A 19582-nucleotide genomic window follows, 5' to 3' on the forward strand; every position below is an offset into this window, starting at 1 on the left:
TGACTAAACTTTGTCATATTAGTTAATCGTAGTACTGCTAAGACTTGTATACAACAACTACCCCCCTAGATTTAGTTTTGGAGCAACATCGAAATTTTCTAGTTATGACCACTGCCATAATTACCTATGGTCGATTTTACTGGTAATATATATGTTTTTTATTGTGTACAGTTTATCATTTGGTACTGTCTGATGCTGTAACTTATATATCAAGTATGTGTAAATTCCAGAAAATCTCACATTATTTAATTCGTTTATTTGTATTCTGAAGTTCACATTTTCTTGTAGATTAGTAAGTAATCATCTAATATGATTTACTTCTTGTTTAGTGAAAGATTTTTATTAGCTAATCCACGCACATTGTCTCCAGCAACAAAAGAAGCCATTACAACCGTAATCAGTCATGAAATAGCCCATATGTGGTTTGGTAATCTCGTTACGATGGAATGGTGGACAGATTTATGGCTTAAGGAAGGATTCGCAGCTTGGATAGAATACTTTTGTTCTGATCACTGTTATCCCGAAATGGATATTTGGGTAAGACATTCCGATAGATTTTTTCATACATAACACAAAAGTGATATATATATATATATATATATATATATATATATATATATATATATATATACTAGTGAGGACTCTCCTATTAGTACGAAACCACCACGTTCCACAAAACCTCGTTATATTGTCTGTGCTTTACTTTCATCAGTAGAAGTGTCCACTTTAGTATTCTAAACTAACCTGTTCGTCAACTCAAATTATCCAGGTTATATTAGATGATGCACTTCGTTCACTGGGATTTTAAGTAGCACAAAGAGGCTGAATCAGTGTAATCAAATAACATATTTCGAATTTAAAAATCATACTGTGATGGCTTGTTATGAAGTTACGTCGATTTAATGCGGTTGTGTAGAAAATACCATATCTCTTATTGATAGTTGTTAAGTTTGTGTATAAAAATAAGATTTTACCCCTGAATGAAGAGAGGAATCGTTAAGTATTAAGTTTCCAACTGATTGGAATCTTTATTAATAACACATGGACATAATATTCACTGTATTATAGACAGACGAACTGTACGAGAACACTTTGTTATCATTTATAAATACCAGCAAGGATATAATAAATAAAATCGATTTTATAATAAAATACAGAGCTGTTTGTCTAAAAAAACAAATATAATTTATTACAAGATCACCAATAAATTTCTAAGCCAACACCTTTATCCACATAATTTAAATAAGTTTTAATGTAATCCTTAATAAACGTAGAATCAACGATGTGAAGAGCCTATTTTAAATATCTAGTGGTAACCGCTACTTATAAGTCAACACATATTACCACAGGGTCATGCTATTGCTTTTCTGGACGAGTGGTGAAGTAGTTATGAAAGCGCCGATTTTTCAACCGTTAGGCTGTGAGTTTGAACATAACTCCATTTAATTGAGTTTGGAGAACCTAGTAATTCTCACTATGACGCTTAAACTGTAGATTAGAGACAAGTCCACGCACCTGTGCTTGTTGAAGAAGCTACTTTTCTCTCAACTTGCACTAACAGATTAGAATTCAGTAGGTATTTTTATATTGATTTAGTTATCATCAATAAAGTTAAAACAACTATGATAACTAATCTTAATTATTTGGAAGTACACGACATGCTTTTTCAAACCTCATGATTTACATCAATTGCATTTAGGAAGTTCCCGATAAAAAGAAGACATGGCAAAATGGTTCAAAATTTAAATGATGGATACTAATAGAGTTATCAGTAATGACAAATGTAATTTTAATAGATTACTAAATAAAGTGACTCATAACGAATACAGTTGCGTCTACTTGACTTTCAGCTGCAGTGTTTGTCTGAAGATTGATGATACTACCCAGTTGCTTAAATAAAAATGAGTGGATCGGAGTCCAAACTCACAACCTATAGGTTGATAGCCAAGTATTTCAGCCACTAATCAATTGTTTGTCTCATATATGGCCTAGGTTTCTTGATCTTTTCATTTTGTTCCCTGTTACAACTACTGTCAATATGACTGATACAGATACTCTTTATATTTTTATTTGTGTACTTGTATTAAATTAAGTCAGTAAGGAGTTGTGGGGATTGTTGGATTTCATTAAAGTCATGAATCAGTTTAGGTTAGACCACCGTTAAAAACCTGAAAGCACTGGACGACCGTTTCGTCCTAGTATGGGTGTCCTTAGGTGTACACGTTCACGACCCCACACTGGCGAGTCATACCCAGGACCCTCACTAATTCGTCTCAGATGTGAAGCCTATACTCCTCGGAGACAGTGAAAGATGGTCACTCAGTGTCGCCCATTGGTTGAAGTTAGACGTTAACACTGTTGGACGCCGACTTAGTGGTCTAGAGGTTAGGTGCTCATGTGTGGGACTGTAGGTCCTGGGTCATAAATTCTCACATGAAAGGTGGTGGTTACTCACTTCTGAGGAGTCTCATACTGGGAAGAAACAGCCATCCAGTGCTTCCAGGTTTTCAATGGTGGTTTAACTTAGGTTGGTTCATGATTTCAGTAAACAAAGTCAAGTAAAATGAACATTCGGAATATTAAATCTACGAAAGTGGTAATTCAGCGGTGAGAAAAAAGTAGACTAAATTTACTGATCAATAATTTAATATTTTAATTATAAGTGAAAACGAATAAAACTTTGATACTGCTATTGATTGGATCACCTCAAATCTGTAATCTTAAATTTCTTGATAAATTGATGGGACGCCAATCCCTGTATCGTTTAAAAGTTCATATATGCTGTGCTTACGCCTGTTACCCCTTAATGGAACATAGGGCCCCGACTAGGATACTTCATCGAAGTGTCCTGAGTAGTCATTTCCAGTTATTGCCATTCACTATTTATTCTTTTGATGTCCGCCTCCAATTCCCGACTCCATGTGTTCTTCGGCCTTCCTCTTTTCCGTTTCCCTCCAGAATTCCAAGTTAGCGATTGCCTCGTGATTCACTTTGGTGATTTCCGTAATGTATGACCTATCCACTTCCATCGTCTTTTCCTAATTTCCTCTTCAGATGGAGGCCGGTTTGTTTTCTCCCATAGTAGACTGTTACTGATGTTATCCGGTCAACGGACATTCAGCATCTTTCGTAGACAACTGTTTTTAAATATCTGTACTTTTTTGATGATGGTTGTAGTCGTTCTCCGAATCTCATCCCTGTACAGTAGAACTGTCCTAACGTTCGTATTGAAGATTCTCACTTTGATATTAGTTGACAATTGTTGGAATACGGCCCCTGCTTTACCAATCCTTGCATTTACGTCTGCATCCGATCCTCCTTGTTCATCTATGATGCTTCCCAGATACGTGAATTTTTCCACGTGTTCCAGAGTTGCCATCAAGTGTGATTGGGTTGGTGTTCTCCTTGTTGTATTTGAGGATTTTGCTTTTCCATTGTGTATGTTGAAGATCACTGCTGCATAAACTTCTGCTACACTGGCTGTCTTCGCCTGATTTTGTTTTTGTGTATGGGATAGAAGAACTGGGTGATCTGCGAAGTCTAAATCGTCTAGTTGCGTCCAAGCTGTCTGTTGTATTCCGTGCTTTCCATCAGATGTGAAGGGCTTCATAATCCAGTCAACCACCAGAAGAAAGAGGAAGTGCGAGAGTAGACAGTCTTGTCTGACACCGGTCTCCATTTGGCGTGCATCTGTTTGGTATCCTCAATGCACGAATTTGAGTGTAGTCCTCTCTTTGTTCTCACGTCTTTAACTGAACTCTTAATCGATGTAGTTGTGTGACATTATAGTAACTATCCTACAACCAATTTCGATTATGTTCAACTTTGGATAAACCTTTTTATTAACTTACTTAACAGACAATGTTATTTGAACAGTAACAATTCGCATATTTCTTTGTACCGTTATGATCACCAGAGCACATGACAGACTAGCTAAAATGTTGATTGTTTAAATATCACTCGATGATTCATCCTCCTTCCCATGTATATATGTACTCAAATCATATTATTGGCTTTTGCTTTGCCTTGCTGCACTCTTATGTAATTTGATTATGTAGTTGCTCGCATATATTTATTCGACTCCGCTTCAAATTCGCTCGATATACTTATAGCTTTGTGGTCTGCACTATCCGTTAATTAAGTGTAGTTGCCACTTCTTATTGCCTTCTGATTTTAAACACCGTTGACATTTATATTTACAACGGTTATCGAGGTGATCGACTAACGAAACAAAACCACTACAACATCCCAATCAGTTTTGTCCATCCTGACCATGGAGTTTGGGTGTCCCATCAGGATGATGAGGTCTTTTCCTTGGCACTTTTCTACGATGGACTTGTTGAGGATAATGTCCTCAATATCTGACTCCAAATAATAATATCCCGTAACTGAGTATTTTAGGTAGGCTTAATCTCCTAGTAGAATTGCGAATTTACTCGAGATTATTAAAAAGCCTGAACACCAGTTATAGAGATAGTTTATTGTTAATGAATAATAATAATCCACAAGCGTACGGTGAGCAAGCACACGATGAAACAGAGAGAGTGTGAGTGAGTCTGTTAAAAATCCATATATATTTGAGAGTTAATCGGGTGTGAATAGATTATCGATTATCTGCACATTGAGACCAATAGGAAGATAGCTTAAGAGTTAATGTACAGACATGCATTCGATCATACACACCGAAATTAACATAGTGAATTGAGTCTGAGTTACAATGAATAGATAAATGATACAGTAGCCAAATGGGCTTGCCACATAAGCTCCCATCCAGAACATTGATGTTTTTATGTACCAAAAAAAAATTGGATTAACATCTATGTTCGACAAAGAGATAAAGAACGGAACTGTTTTAAAAATGAAAGTACAACTCAATATGATGAGTAAGCGTAAAATTGTAATAACAGCTTGTGTGTTGAAACGTTTCATATCATGTATATACAAGTGTATATTTAACATTAATGAATTGTATTAAGTTAAAATGTAAGCATAATGATGATCCGTGGGGCCAATAAAAAAAATTGTAATCAAAATAAAGTAGGATTTTTATGTGTTATAAGAGTAGTCTCAGGATTTGGTCTAGATAAATATAGTGGTTGCTACATTCCTATCTGGCCAATGTACTCTTCTTCCTGATCTTGTTGTAGTTTGTGCTGCTGCTGAACTTTGATTTGAAGTGCTGCTTGTTGCAGGTAGTTTGAATGGTGCTTGCTCTGCTGCAGGTTTAGACGGTTTTACAGTTGTCTGTTTTTTCTCAAAAATATTTCGTCTCATACCGAAAGGTACAAAAGGGCGAGTTTTACCTGTTGAGGTATCACAAGTTAAGGTGTCCTTGTTGTTTATGGGGATGTTTTGGAATAATAATTTCGTTTCCTTAGACTGCAAAAGCTTTTGTAGCTCCGTATCGAGCTTTTGATGCTTTGCCATTTCTTGATAGTCTATATCAGGGATCGAGAAGGTATTGATATTTAATCTCGATAGTGCATCTGCTGCCTCATTTGCATTGCCTTTAATATAGCGTATATCAGCTGCAAATTGTGAAATGAATTCTAGTTGACGAATTTCGCGCGGACTATATTTATCATGATTGTGCATCAAGGACTTAGAGGTTTGTGATCAGTATATATCGTGAAAGAATTGCCTTCTAACATGTAGCGAAAGTGTTTGATGGCTAAGTAGATAGCCAACAGTTCTCTACCGAATGTGCTATATTTTGTTTGCGTTGCGTTTAGCTTTTTTGAGAAAAATGCAAGGGGTTGCCATTGTTCATTGACACGTTGCTGAAGTACAGCACCTACTGCTACGTTAGAAGCGTCGGTCATTATTGCTAAAGGTGCATCAACCTTTCATCGTGCGAGTAATGCCTCTGTGCTTAAAGCGCTTTTCAACTGATCAAATGCTTGAATTGCTTGCGGTGTCATTGCTAATGATTTAGCTCGTCCCCTTAATAAATCAGTTAGTGGTTTTGCTAAGTCTGCACATTTAGGGATAAAACGTCTGTAAAAGTTGATCTTCCCAAGGAAACGTCGTAGTTTCTTGAATGAATCAGGCAAAGGATAATTTTTGATAGCTTGTGTTTCCTCAGGAACTGGTTTAATGCCTTGCTTATCAAGTACGTGACCTAAAAAGGTGAGGGATTGTTTTCCGAACTCACATTTGTCAGGATTGACCGCTAACCCATACTCGTTTAGCTTCTCAAAAAGCATTTTCAGATGAGTTAGATGTTCATTTTCATCTTTGCTTGCTATAAGTAGGTCATCTATGTAAGCATACACAAACGGTAAGCTCCGTACCACTTGGTCAATAAAACGCTGGAAACTTTGTGCAGCATTCCTTAATCCGAAAGGCATACGGACGAATTCGTATAGTCCAAAGGGGGTAGTAATGGCTGTTTTAGGAACATCATCTGGATGAATTGGAATGTGATGGTAAGCACGGACGAGATCAATTTTCGAAAAGATCGACACGTCAGATAGGCTATGAGTGAAGTCATGCAGATGTGGGAGAGGATATCTATCTGGTATGGTCCGGCTGTTGAGAGCTCTATAGTCACCGCACGGTCTAACTTCGGAAGTTTTTCTTAGGTACCATATGGAGCGGTGATGCCCACGGACTATCGGAGGGGCGTATGATGCCCAACTCAATCATTTTGTTGAATTCGTTCTTTGCGATAGCCAGACGAGAGGGATCAAGGCGTCTTGGACGTGCGAACACTGGTGGACCCTCTGTCTTTATGTGGTGTACGACGGTATGCATCGGTTTGTCGTGTTTGAAACTCGGTCGTAATAAATCTGGAAACTGATTAAGTAAATTGACGTATTTGTCGTTCTCGTGACGAGGTTTAACTTATAAATGTATGGAAGTCTCATTTGATATAAATCCTCTAATTTCTTTACTTTGTTCGGCAAGGACAAGTTTCCTATTTCTGACGTCTACCAGTATTTTGTGGAATTGCAGAAAATCAATGCCGATTATAGGAACGAGGACGTCCGCTATGATGAAACTCCAGGAAAAATTAGATTTAGGACCGAAATTTAATTGCAACCGCCTTTTGCCGTACGTCTTGATGTCAGACCTGTTTGCAGCTTGTAGTTTTAGTTTGGGGTCAGGTGTGTTTTTCTCGAGTGCAGTAGGTGGTACTACACTAACCTCTGCCCCAGTGTCGACTAAAAACTGTGTGCCGGTTCTTTTGTCTGTAACATATAATAGACGACTGTCTTGAAAGTTGTGGTCTGTGAGTGCAGTCGTCATTAACCTACGGTCTTGACGTTCCTTTTTCTGTGTGCTTGCAAAGTCACAAGGCGGAGTACATTTTCTAGCTTGTTTGCCATATGTTCTATGGTACCAACAAATGTTGTGTCTAGTAGTGCTTGGACTACGTCGTCTACGGCTTGTGGATGTTCCTCTACGCTTGCTGTGGGAGGCATTCAATAATTGGATCTGAGCTATCTGTTTCGTAAGGGTATCAACTGATCGTCGTAACTCGGCGATCTCGTCAGCTGAGCTTGATTGGATTTGAGATACAAGGTGAGTCTTGGACCGTTCGTAAATTCTGTCGGCTATGTCTGCTAGCCTATCAAAATCGACGTCTTCGTCTCCAATTGCAAGTATCTGTTGAATGTTTTGAGGGAGACGTCTGAGCCACAATTGATATAGTAGACGTTTGTCTACTGTACGATTTCCTAACAAGTTTGTCATGTGGCGTTTTAACTGTGACGGTGTATTGTCACCTAGCTCCACGTTGGCTAAAAGTTGATCAATTGTCTGTTGGTCGGTGAGAGATGTGACACGAATGACCTCTCTTTTTAGACAATCGAATGGTGAGTCAGGATCCGGCTTAAAAATGACATCCGGCACTTGTTCAATGACGTCATCTGGCAGCAGTGAATTTGCATAACTAAATTTCGTACTCTGGTTTGTGATTTTGTTTGCTACAAAAAAGCTTTCTAAGCGAGCGAACCAGAGTTCAGCCTTTCATGGATTAAAAGTAGGTAAAGGTACAGAGATGGCACCCACGGAAATAGATTTAGATGAAAGGCTTAACGAACTATCAACTGACATGGTACGAAGGAGCAATAATAATAATAAACTGAGGTTTGAAATATACAATATGAAGAGAAATAAAAAATAACAACAAAAAAAATATATATAAGACTCACCGAAAAGAAAAATTGTCACTTTGGGTATATGTATGAGAATATACAGTAATAATTCCAAAGGGAAAATATTATGAGTGAATTTATTATGACTGTCAATGGATTGTTATTAATTATAATAATAATTCCAATATGAAGTTCTTTATGATACTCTTGAGGAGAATGCAGCAGACTTTGTAGGAAAATGGTGCGCGTTCTAAAGGCGGGTCACCAATATGTTGAGGATAATGTCCTCAATATCTGACTCCAAATAATAATATCCCGTAACTGAGTATTTTAGGTAGGCTTAATCTCCTAGTAGAATTGCGAATTTACTCGAGATTATTAAAAAGCCTGAACACCAGTTATAGAGATAGTTTATTGTTAATGAATAATAATAATCCACAAGCGTACGGTGAGCAAGCACACGATGAAACAGAGAGAGTGTGAGTGAGTCTGTTAAAAATCCATATATATTTGAGAGTTAATCGGGTGTGAATAGATTATCGATTATCTGCACATTGAGACCAATAGGAAGATAGCTTAAGAGTTAATGTACAGACATGCATTCGATCATACACACCGAAATTAACATAGTGAATTGAGTCTGAGTTACAATGAATAGATAAATGATACAGTAGCCAAATGGGCTTGCCACAGACTACAGCCTCTCACAAGACTGATCTCGTTTTCTTTGCCATCATTGGCGGGCACATAGCACTGGGTAACATTCACTGTAAGCCCCTCCTTTGTTTTAAAGGATCTATTGATGATTCTGGATTCATGAGATTAACATCCTATGAGTGCTTTTCCTGTTTTTTTTTTGTACAGCATCAGTGCAACTCCTTGTTTCTACTAGGCATTTTCTTCTTCACCTCTCTTGAAGCTAATCTATTCTGTCAGGGTTGGGTTGAAATGGTTTCATTCATTCCACCTACAGCCAAGTTTTATATCCCAATTTCCGCAGCTATTTGACTGGTTCTGCGGACATCCAGCGTACACATGTTAATTGTTTCTCTAGTTGTTAGAAGGGACATCTGCCTCGTGACTTCCGAAGAATATCACCTTTCACCATGAGGTATTACAGCCCTTCTAAAAAAAGATCCTTTAACTCTCAGGACAAAGTTCAAATGATTTTTTATGATTAGCGTTATTATGGCAAGGTTTTTTCTACGGGATGGGGTCGTTGACTCCATACCCAGCCTTCCTCCTTCATCCGGGTTTGGGACTAGGAGTAACATACAGGTAGGGTTATGATGTACTTACCATCTGTTTGAACGTTTCTTATTAACTAATTGCTTTTTAAAAGGTTTCCTGTTTTATTTTTCTTCCATTTACTATTTTAGACACACTTTTCATATCATCGGTTAGCCTCTGCATTACGTCTAGATGCACTATCTAGCTCACATCCGATAGAAGTAAGTTTATTTCATTTTGTAATTAGAGGTTAATAACATATTTATTTTACTTTTTATGTTTAGATTTGCTCAGAACAATTGAAAACTATTTCACATTCATTGTACACAATAAACGTATTTAAAATACTATTGAATTGTTGATAAAAGTTTTCGGAAGATCTTTCAGTTATTTGGAGTCTTTTCTAAACAAAAAATTTATCTTTTCTACACTACATGTTAATAAGATCATCTCGGAGTAATGGATGAACTAATTAAGTATTACCTCCCAATTCATATCCATGACCAAATCGACCAAAAGTAGTTAAGTAGACAATTCTAATACGAAAGGATCAAATGACAATGTCTGGAGTGACAATCGTCTACTCATACCTTCTAGTCGTGGTCGATTTAGAAAGTCTATTTTCGTCTACTGTTAAGTTGTCGACCACCATCTCGAATAGTACTTATGTGTTTTCGGAGTCACTAATTAGTTGAAAAAATTTTGTCAGCGCATAATTGTGGAAGAAGGTCACCTCTATGTTGTCTGTACTTGTAATGCATCAACTTTGTAAGTTTTCACCAGTGACCCCTGTTATTTATTTTCATATATGGTTCGGATGTTGGAATCTTCTAGTTACTGTTATCATTCAGACTTTATCTACGAAGTCTTAACCTGTTGACACGGTTCAGACCGAGAGCTAGTGACTTTATGACAGGACTTCACGTCTTGGTTTGACTAAGCGTAGCTTTCTTCCAACTTACTCCTGTACCAGTCAACTTGGATCATTGAGAGGTTGGTGGGCGGCTTCTGCACATTCCTCCCCCACTAGTCGGAGAAGATTTGCAACCTCATCGACTATTTCCTCACAATTACCCTAGTATAATAATTCCAATTACAGCACTAATCATCTGGCTGTTTCATTATAAGCGACTACCGCTGCAAAGACATTTAAAATCAAATACTTTTAACGTATACAAGATATTTACTCTCAGAGACCATGTTCCAGAGTCATATAGTTAAATGGAGTATAAGTTTTCGCAATATGTTTAACCTTTGATAAGCAAGTTAACATCTTATTTTCAATGCTCATGGCACTGGTTTGTATTACATCTTTCTAAAATGAGTATTTCACAACTTAACTTGCTATAATGATGTATTACTTTAGTTTCTCCATTGTTTTAATCAGTTTCATAAAATTTACAGATCGGAAATCTTCAATCAAAACAACAGATACATTACTTATATTTTCAAACCTTATTCTGTTACTTTTATCACTTTCCTGAAAAATTAAACTAGGAAACAAGTCAGTGATAGCACTGTACTTAATACGGTCTGGGCATACGATCGCACAAGAATCCTCAAAAAAGGGTTTTAGTTCATATAAAAAGAAACTAACGGCTGAAGCTCCCCTACACATTTGCCCCCAAATTCCCTGGTATGGCCGAGAGTGGGGAGAACTTAATCTCTCTCTCGAAATACTCTCACATGGCCACGCCCATACACAACAACTGCTATGGAAATCCTACTCACTGCCTTCTCGCGGCGGGGGTGTTGTCTACGAAATTTAAAGGACGAAAAGCGAATGCCTGGTTCTTTAACCGGGTTGGTGGCCCCTTCGTGTCCACCTAGGGGAGTTGGAAAACCCTGATTCCGCATATAGGCAAATCCAAACAGAATCGATGGGAGAGATGGAATGCGATTAGCTGTCCCATGGCCACAGATAATTAATAAGTCAACCTGAACTCATTATATTTTACTGAATTTAATCCATCGCTTATTATGTGAGCAACAACGATTACTTTCAGCTCTAATCGGTTGGTTTATCTAAGTATATGATAAATGATCAGCTTGATCAAAACTTAACGTAATTTTATGCATGGTGTGACATGTTTGGCTCATATCATCTATAAAATTGTTTGTTTTCGTTAAATATCAATAAGCGATCGATATATATAGTCAATGAAATATTTCACATCAGATCCACTTACACCTTCATACAACTGCTGTCTTAACACAATCTTCTCTGTTACTCAAGCCAAACGTCTGATTTGTACTACGACAAATCTCACTTTCAACATTGCTAATATGATTGGAGTATCTGCTTAATTTACAGTTAACCTGTGAGCTCTGTACTTCTGATTATTTTCGTGTTCGATTAATCTTGAACCAGAATGCCAAATAAAACGCTGGATTTACCTTAAGTATCTGCTTAATTTACAGCTAACCTGTGAGCTCTGTACTTCTGATTATTTTCGTGTTCGATTAATCTTGAACCAGAATGCCAAATAAAACGCTGGATTTACCTTAAGTTCAATTGCTGAGATTTTTACAAATATGATTTTTCTTTATTGTTGTCTTACATTAGCTTGGCTACCAATTACTATGAAACTATTCGCTCAAATTTGGACGAAAGTTCTTATAGACTGACTTTGGTTACTCCTAGCTTTTTTCTCGGCTACAATAATCAGGTTACTTGTAATATTGATTAATTTACTAGTTTTTGTAAAATTTTAATTTCAGGTGGAAGTTTCCAATCCCAATGAAATTAATGAGATTTTCGATACAATATCTTATTGTAAAGGTGCTAGTCTTATTAACATGCTGCATGGATATTTAGGTGATAGTATATTTCGTTCAGGATTATCATTTTACCTTAGAAGACATGCTTATTCTAATGCAGTTACAGATGATCTTTGGTTCGCTTTAACCTCAAGTTGTGGCACGAATGTTGGTAGTTTAATGGGCCCATGGACACGGAATACCGGATTTCCAGTTTTATCTGTCTTACTTGTTAGCATAAATAACACTTCTTTAGAAGTACAATTATCACAAGAGGAATATAAACTTCAATCAAAATATACACAAGGTCAGTCACAACGTATATATTTACTGCAATAACTAATTGTTATGAAAAAGTAATCATAGCATGCAACAGTATCATTTAACCAGATTTTATATACCAGTGTTTTATAACATTAGGATGTACAACCAAAACTATATTAACATTCTGTGCACTAATCGTGTAATTGAATCAACAATCAACTTACGGTGATCATCGAAAAAATATCCGTTGGTTAAAGACTTTGAATGACACGGCTCAAAGTCGTTTGGAATGGCACAGGTGCATTCATTCTTTGTTTTCCTTTTGGCCCTCAGTTCCCAAATTCCTCATAGAGTTTTCTACTTCAATAATTGGTATCTTAGATACCTAGTTCTAATCCTGTACGTCATTTACTACTCTGGGATTCGCTTTGACAATTTCATTTCTCTGTTTTAATGGCGTATGGCAACCTGAATCGATGGGCAGGTGTTTATATATATATATATATATTGATGTTTATCGTGGTTAATTTTTTCTAATAGAGATCAAACTCTGGCCTGTACCAATAACCTTAACCTGTTCTTCAAAAGATGGAAAACATTCATTCGTATTTAAACATGTTCTAAGGACAGCATCAAAAGTAGTAGATATACCTCTTGCTTGGATCACGACTACTAACCCTGACGATTATTTGATACGGGCCAATGCAGACGCAACAGGATTTTATCATGTAAGATATGATCCAAAGCAAATGAATAATTTATTGGATGATATGAAGTTGAGTGGATGGAGCACTTCTAGTCGCTTCGTATTTATTAATGATGGATTCGCATTAGTAAGTGATTTTTGCTTTATATATTTGATTTCACTGATGATTTTCTCCTGTTCTGATGTTAGATTGTTGTTTGGAGGCATCCGAAAGCATGCCCTGAACCATATATTTCGCGCTAGTTTGCTCTCTTCAAAAAGATGTATTTGGAATTTTGAGGGAATTGATTATTCTGTCCTTGTAGTAAGAGAATTCCTCTATTGAGGATAAACCTTAAAAGTTTAAAAGCATTACTATACTACTTAAGTAATATGTCTTAAAAGTAAAACAATAAATGACTTTCTACAAAAAACTGAAACTAACCTTCAGTGTTCCACTTTTTGTAGTTAGTTGTAAATTTAGTGATTGGCTTGTGAGTTTTTTTATTAAACATACTCAAATAACTAAAAACTTGAAAAAAATATGTCTCAGCAATTTGCCCAAATCAGGTTCATTCTACTAAAAACTGTCTAGTAGAAGTTTAAATTCTTAATTCTCTGATTTAACACAAAGCCTTTGCACCAATGAGCATTAGTTAACATCAGAATTTACACTAATCAATATAAAATAACATTTTACGGAACAGGAGGAAAATAAAATCTCAAAGGTGACGACTTGATATAGATTCAGGAAGGTACATTGCTGAAGTGCTATCAGTCCTAGTTTGTGTTTATAAAATTACTTGATGTATTAAATTAGAAATTAGATATCCACAACCGTTACTGTTTTTGATCTTATAACTAACTTTTGGTACTGAAATTATCACAGAAGAATTCATAGTGTATTTGCAGACGTGCCATAATAAATAACTTTGCTTTTTCCCCTTCAAACTAGGCGCTGAAACCACTAAACTAGTAGATTTTGAGGCTTTTGGAATACTGGAGGCAAAGCATATTCAAATGACATATACCAGATGAATGCATCGTCACACAAACGGTGACAATCAGAAAAATCAAATTATCCTAGCTTAAATTAGTCTTACTTCATAAGCAAAGTATAATTCACTTTCTTTCATTGTCATACCTTCAAACAATACTAGAACTGACCAATAGGCACTACTGAATCGTAACTCTTCTCATGGCAATTCACCCACCATGATATAACTGTTTTTTTCCTATTTCCTTAGAAGTATAAACCTTCAACCATCCCAAAAATTCAATACAAAAAATGTATCCAATCTCATTCTTATCAACCCATTTTAAGTACTATGAAATTCAAAAGTGAAACGTTTACGAAAACTATTCACCAATAACTGAAATATCACTTCAGTAGTCTTTAGTTTATCATAAAGCTATACCTAATGTCTGTTAAATGTCGACATTTTATGTCACTATCTTAGCGAAGAATGTCTCCATTGATGCGCTAAAAAGTATGGTTAATTAAATTAAATACAACTAATTACCAGTAACTATTTTAATTCATAAGTCAAATAGAGAATCATCATTCCAGACGTGTACATTAGAAAGAATAACCACTTTGTTTGCTACCACTATTTTTAATAGTTTAAAACCTAGAAGCGGTTTTGGTGGCTCATAAAATTTCTGATCATCGTTGTTGTGTTTCTTCATAGTTTTTTTAGAGTTGGGATTCAGTGCTCTCCACACACTAGTATTGTTTGATACTTTTTAAATTTTCAGTATCCTCTGTGTATAAAACACCTTAACCTATAGTAATTGACAGAAATTTGGTTCTGTCTAATTTACTTAACTAAAATTTATCTGATGTTCCGATTGTATAAATCTAGTCTATCATACAGAAATACTATGGTATAAATTGTGGCAAACATATGTTTCCTTCTTTCATTAATTAATTGCTGTTATATTCACCACAAACTATTCTTCCAATTAAGTTGTATACAATTACTTGTTATCAGTTTTTAGAAGTAATATTATTTTCTCATTTACATTTTTGTAGGCTAAAGCTGGTTACATTAGTGTTTACGATTGGCTTATACTTTTGCCTAAATTAATAGAAAACGAAAACGAATACTCTGTGTGGCGTGGTGCTCTAGATGGTCTTAATACTTATATTAAGAGAATAATACAGTCTAGTGACATTCCTTCTTCACTCTATAATAGTTTCTTATTAAAATTAGTATATCCAATAATAAATAAATTGGGTAAGTTATCAGTAGGAAATTTTTCTCTGTAATGAGATTTGCGTTTATCACTGTATTGCTTTAACCATTGTTTTGTGTGATAATCAGAAGATTTTGCACATATTATATTTTCATAAGCTATTTGATAACAGTCGTTCCTATAAAAGTAGGGAATACGTGATTAGATTTTATATATGTGAAAGTGATTTCAGGTTCGTTTTTAGGACATCTGAACATTTTTTGTTAAAATATGTCACTAAGTTTTTCAATATTTGCCGAAAATAAGAAAAGCGGAGTCAAACTACGCTTTGTTTCACTAACCAGTGGTCAACTAGATTATCTGAACTGCGGACTACTTAGTTGTGGTCCATGCGATAATTATGATCACGAATTGGAGAAATTTGGCGACATCGCTCAGAATCAGTGATAGTTGCACAGGTCTGTGCATTTTTCATCGCCCTCTCGATTCCAAGTTTCATTTTTAGTTAGCGCCCAAATGGCCTGGTGTGGCCGAGAGTGGGGAGAGTTCGCTCTCTCTCTCTCTCGAAATGCTTTCACATGTCCACGCGTATATAGCCACTGCCGAAGAAGTCCTACTGTTATAATTCTCTCTTATTACAACCCAGCTATTCCTACTACTTAGTATTCTTGGACACCATTTCACTCGACAAGTCCGCAAATCAGAATACAGTTGGACAGGAAAGAAATTATGTCCAAATAACAAGGGTAGATGAAAGTAAAAAGCACAATAAGAAAAACGTTAGTATATTTATAGTTTTCACATGAGAAGATTCTCAACAACAGGTTCCAAGCATTACAAGATCTACTCGAAGAAGGGAAAACTACTATGGAGAACAATTGGAAAGAGATCAGGAGATGCTGGGTTGCAAGAAGCATCATCATAGGGAATGGATCTCCATCCAACCTTGGACAAGATTCAAGAGAGGAAGAGCAAGAAGACAGCAATTAACAACAGCCGAACAAAAACAGAAAAAAGTTGAGCCACAAGTTAACTACACAAAAGCAAACAAGCAAGTGAAGTGGAGCATTAGAGCTGACAAGCAGAAATACGTGGAAGACCAAACAGCGACAGCGGGAAAAGCTGCAAGAGAAGGAAATATGAAACAATTATATGACACTATGAGGAAATATAGTAAAGCAGAAAGACCGATCAAGGATAAGGAAGGTAAGACAATCACCGATATTCAAAAACAGAGGAACAGATAGGTAGGATACTTCGAGGAACTCTTCAATAGACCAGCTCCATTGAATCCACCGGACATCGAGTCAGCTCCTCCATGAAGGGTAATAGACATAAGTAAGTAAGTAGGTAAGAATGTGTTATTATTTTTGAATGGTGTTGTATGCTTAAGGCTATCAAGCTTTATTTCCATTTATTTGGGTTTTTAATTGGTTAATTTTATTTCAATACTATAAACGGCCAAATTCACTTGTGTATATTTAAAACGTGCTAAAATATATGATCTCATTAATTGTCTTCTCGTAATTTTTAAAGATTTAACTATTCTCACTTTAAAGTAATATTCATTTTAAGCAAATATGAATAGTGGTTAGTAGTGGAATCCTGGATACGCGTTTCGTCCTATTCGGGACCCATCAACTGGATGTACCTGCATCCCAGTGTTGGTGTTCACTCCGGGACTCGAACCTAGTACCGTTCGCTCCAAACGCCATCGCGTTATCCACTTAACTACTGAGTCCTGATGGCCACTAAGCTTGTGCAATGCGGTGATTTTTAAACTCATTTTGTTTTAATCTTCTCAAGCAATCTACACCATAATTTTTCAATTTCAAATTTTTCTCATCAAATTAAAGTTCTTCTCTGTTTCAATTTTAATAATAATGTTATTGGTTTTCTATTGTTTTTCCTCCCTCACCTAAAAGGTCTTATTACAAATTGTGATTCCTTGCCACATAATACAAGTATGCTCAGATCATTAATGTTATCTGTTGCTGGTGCGGAAGCAGAAGATAATAATGTGATTGAGGAAGCTAAACGACTTTTTGAAGCTCATCGTTTAGGCAAGAAAGAATTACCAAATGATTTACGTAAAGCAATTTACACAATAGCTGTACGTCATGGCTCTACAGATGTAATTCAATATCTTATGAACGTAAGTATATGATTTTATTCTCATTAGGAATTTAATTTTAAGATTGATTTTTTGGGTGAGGATTTTATGCAATGACTGCAATTGTAGCATCGCGGATCTCCATCGAAACCTTCTACATGAAAAGCTTTTCTTTCATTGATGGGAGGTTTGAAATTTCAAGTATAATATTCTTTAACCCCTATATCTTGCATGACTGAAATGATATGAGAAATTAGTTCAAATAAACAAATTAAACTGCAGAGAATTTAAGTTACTTTTTATGTTTTTTTTCAGTATTTCATAAGAAAAATGACTATAGTGTATATAGTGTTGTGAAACTTGGAATTTTCTTTCTGGTGATTAAGTTAACGATAATAAAAATAATTTCGATTGTAATTATTTAAACATCTTAAATTGATGATTTAGTTTTTGTTACAGTTCTTTGAACATTTTGCCATCATGCCTCCTGTCTAAAATGGAATAGTGTTATGGAGGTATATTAGCATATTTTTTAGAACTTCATTTAAAACACTAATTATATCAATATCACAATTGTGTCTCTCCTTAGACATATAGTCGTACCGACTCACCTGAAGAACGTCATCATATTCTCTTGGCTCTGGGCGCAGCACGTGAAACTAATTGTAATGGCCTTAATGATTCATCTTCTTCGTCGCCTTTATCGGATGTTTTACATTTTTGTTTGAATCCAAACGGTCCAATAAAAGATCAAGATAGAGTTCATGGACTGGTCGCTTGTTCATCGTGGTCTATTCCAGCTAGACTAGCGACATGGAAAAGTATCACCAATGAATGGAGTAGAATAACCGAATTGTATGGTGGTCAATTCTTATTGCCAACTCTCTTGGAAGTAAAGAAATATTTTGTTATTAACACAACATTTGTTTTATGATATACTATTGATGATGATATACCAGGTAATCTTGGGTACTATTAGAAGTACGAGGGTGATTCTTAAAGTATCTGAAAAGTAAAATGGTCTTAATGACATGGAGGCGTGACTGCAGTACCCTAGGGACAACTGCCCAAGGCCTTTCACACAGGGCCTTCAAGTAGCTTTAGATGAATTGGCTTCGTATTTTTTAAGGCCTTACCACCGGCGACGAAAATCCTTGGGGGGAAAAGTGAGGTGTGCTATTTTTAGGGTTGATCTTTTCTAACTCCGTCCTGATATAGGAAGGCAACATCGCTACAGAAGCTAGTTTTCTGAGGGGAACACCTGATTTCCCTCATACCTCTACATAGCCAGGGGTTATATTTCATCCTCGAACCATGAGTTTGCTACTTTCCGTTTCACTGCTCTCCATCCAAGCTTCTTAATATGGTGGTACATGAAAGAATGAGCGCCCCATCCAATATAACTCAATTAGATCATTACAATTCGTAACTCTACCAATCAAGTCACAGTAACAACTTCGGCCAAAACATATTCTCAATGCTTATTCTTTCTCATTGTCATCGCTACTACATTATTTCAATCTCTTTTACTATTCATTTTATCTTGCTAACATGCATGGCAACTTGAACCAATGTACATCTGTGCCAGGCTGTACGTTAATAATGACTAATGGACTAACTAATTATATACTTATTTTTTACCCTGTACTTTACTATTAGATTAGAAATAATTAAATTTTTACAATAAGATTGACCATAATTAATTGTTGTTTATTTTATACAGAATGTTTTATCAGGATTCTCAACGAAATCTCATATATCAGTGATCAAAGTGAGTTTCTTAACTTGAATTTCGTTTGATAAAATGATTATTATTTTCTGTTCAAACACTTTCCATATGGATTGTTTTCTATCAGATATTCATCTCAATTTCACTTATTACGAAGTTTTTTATTTTTATTTTCATTTCTTAATAAATAATTATTTCAGTTTTCAATAGGAAATTTAGGAAAATATATGAGAGAGTGTTTCACTAGAAAAATTTCATTATGAAAAATAGACGAGTGCAAAGCTCTAGGAATACTTACTTATTCAGGAAAAAAAGACGGCGAGACTTTTAAACTAAAATAGCATTGTAAATTTGGATTGATAAAGTTTGTATCCCTACACTCTACACTCTTTTGACATTATGAAATACTACCTGCGGATACTGTTCAAATGAATTCACTGTCTTTCTGTCTCACAGTCATACACACGTTTATTCCATTCATTCGTCAATTGAACGTGCAT

General features: G+C 35.7%; 2 protein-coding genes across 3 annotated transcripts in view; one reads left to right on the forward strand and one right to left on the reverse strand.

The window, feature by feature from the left end:
- Positions 1-19582, forward strand: part of MS3_00010213 (uncharacterized protein) — a 29336-nt gene that overhangs the window by 9253 nt on the left and 501 nt on the right. For both annotated transcript variants that reach the window (XM_051218574.1, XM_051218575.1), the window contains 8 exons: positions 330-537; positions 9482-9553; positions 12054-12399; positions 12897-13189; positions 15077-15281; positions 17166-17395; positions 17943-18245; positions 19077-19124. In XM_051218574.1, coding sequence (XP_051075060.1) covers positions 330-537; positions 9482-9553; positions 12054-12399; positions 12897-13189; positions 15077-15281; positions 17166-17395; positions 17943-18245; positions 19077-19124 — 1705 coding nt within the window. The remainder of the gene's footprint in view (positions 1-329; positions 538-9481; positions 9554-12053; positions 12400-12896; positions 13190-15076; positions 15282-17165; positions 17396-17942; positions 18246-19076; positions 19125-19582) is intronic.
- Positions 4462-9682, reverse strand: MS3_00002049 (uncharacterized protein). Its single transcript, XM_051209604.1, has one exon. It carries the CDS (start codon positions 7696-7698, stop codon positions 6847-6849), a length of 852 nt encoding a protein of 283 aa, XP_051075062.1. The 5' UTR covers positions 7699-9682; the 3' UTR covers positions 4462-6846.

This window comes from Schistosoma haematobium, chromosome 1, assembly GCF_000699445.3.
Source record: "Schistosoma haematobium chromosome 1, whole genome shotgun sequence".
Lineage (NCBI taxonomy): Eukaryota > Metazoa > Platyhelminthes > Trematoda > Strigeidida > Schistosomatidae > Schistosoma > Schistosoma haematobium.